We start from the raw sequence: 2,079 nt of genomic DNA, 5'->3' as shown, positions 1-2,079 counted from the left end.
TCAACCAGTAACCTGACCGGTTCGATCACTGGTTCGGTTTTGACAAGTACGTTTTCCATTGTTCTGTGATTATTAGTTTATTAGATTATTTGTTCTGACAACTCTAAAATTTGTGATGTGATTGCAGCAGAGCTTCCCCTTATGCCAGATGGTGAATTTACTGTGAAAATAGAATTCAGTTCTAGGGAGGCAGTAATTAAGGCGATGAAAGATTATACAATCCGCAGAGGTGTAGATTATCGGGTGCATGAGTCAGAACTGATGACATTCTATGCTAAATGCACCCAGTATGGTGCAGGATGTGATTGACTGATCAGGGTGAGCAAAAATGTCAAGAAAGTTCTGTTGGGAGATAAGGAGGTACAATGGTAGTCACACCTGTACTAGGGCCACCATTTCTCAAGATCATTCGAAGCCGGATTCCAACACAGTTGCAAAAGCAATAAAGCCATTGGTAGAAGTTGACCCGTCTATAAAGGTGAAATCAGTGATTGCGGAAGTACAGGCAAAGTTTAACTACACCATTAGTTATCACAAAGCATGGTTGGCAAAACAGAAGGCATTGGAGTCAATTTTCGGAGGGTGGGAAGCTTCGTACAAAGCCTTGCCGATATGGTTTGAGGCCATGTGTCACAAGGATCCATCCGTAGTCGTTCATTTTGAAACAATGACTGCGTATCAGGGAGATGACTTGGTTCCTAATATTCGTGTACTACATCGAGTCTTCTGGAGTTATTACCCTTGTATTAGAACATTCAGACATTGCAAGCCAATAGTGCAGGTAGACGGAACTCATTTGTATGGAAAATACAAGGGTTGTTTGTTGGTTGCAGTCTCACAGGATGGCAACAACAACATCGTGCCGATTGCATTTGCGATAGTTGAGGGAGAGACATCTGAGGCTTGGCACTTTTTTCTGAGTAACTTGTGACAGCATGTTGTGACACGTGATGGTGTGGGCCTTATCTCCGATCGGCACGATTCCATTAGGTCTGCTATTGCTCGTAGTAACGGAGCTTGGTCTCCTCCGAGAGCATTCTACATGTTCTGCATCAGACATATAGAGTCTAACTTTCTGAGGAAATTCAAGGCTCCGTATCTGCAGAAGCTTATCGTCAACATCGGTATGATAGTTACGATTACATTTACTCTTGAACTCAGTTTTTATGATGAACATTTTTTATGGTGGGTTTTTTTTAATTGACAGGATACTCGCGAATAGTTCGCAAGTACGAGACACGTTATCAGCGTTTACACGAGCGGGGTGAGGCTTATACCAACTGGTTGGATCGGATTCCGCGTGAGAAATATGCTTTAGCATTTGATGGGGGATATCGATGGGGTCATATCTAGTGAAATGATCAACTTGGTACTAAAAGGGGCTCGCAATCTTCCAGTCACTGCACTTGTTAAGGCAACATTTTACAGGCTTAATGAATTGTTCACCCGGAAAAGAGCCGAGGCTGAGGCTCGAATTAATACAGGACATGTGTTCTCTGAGCTTGTAACCTCCAAACTGCATGCAAATCAGCAGGCAGCGGGTAACATCCAAGTTAGTTGCTTTGACTGACAGAATGAGGTATTCGAAGTGCGTGAGTGTCCTAGTGGTGTGGAGTATACAGTGGACCTCTGTCAACAACGGTGTGACTGTGGTGAATTCCAAGTTGACCGGCTTTCATGTCAACATGTGTTTGCTTGTTGTGCAAATCAATGGTTGGATTGGCAACTGTATGTACATGATGTCTACAAGATGGACCAGGTTCGACGAGTATACAGGGCTAGGTTTAGGCCACTCGGGAATCCAACAACATGGCCTGTTTATCATAGACCTCGATTTGTAGGTAATCCATTCCTTAGATGGGTATCCAAAGGTCGGCCAAGGATGACCCATTTCTTGAATGAGATGGACACTTGGATGTTGCGTGGTCCTAGGCGATGTAAGCAATGCGGGGCCGAGGACCATAGCCGTAGTAGATGTCGTCAATGTGGTGTGCAAGTAATCCGGGTGCGACCACCCAATAGAGCTCCGGCCATATTGGTCACTCGATTTAGTGTATGACTTTGAATATTTTATATATT

The 2,079-nt window shown here is 43.9% G+C and overlaps 1 protein-coding gene across 1 annotated transcript; it reads left to right on the top strand.

Annotated features, from left to right (window-relative positions):
- Positions 1-328: 328 nt before the first annotated feature.
- On the top strand, positions 329-1,353 carry LOC112757140 (uncharacterized). Its single transcript, XM_025805744.1, has 3 exons — positions 329-880; positions 935-1,124; positions 1,208-1,353. Exons 1-3 carry the CDS (start codon positions 329-331, stop codon positions 1,351-1,353), a joined length of 888 nt encoding a protein of 295 aa, XP_025661529.1.
- Positions 1,354-2,079: the final 726 nt, after the last annotated feature.

The sequence above is a fragment of the Arachis hypogaea genome, chromosome 16, assembly GCF_003086295.3.
Source record: "Arachis hypogaea cultivar Tifrunner chromosome 16, arahy.Tifrunner.gnm2.J5K5, whole genome shotgun sequence".
Lineage (NCBI taxonomy): Eukaryota > Viridiplantae > Streptophyta > Magnoliopsida > Fabales > Fabaceae > Arachis > Arachis hypogaea.
This window is presented reverse-complemented; position numbering and strand designations above follow the sequence as displayed.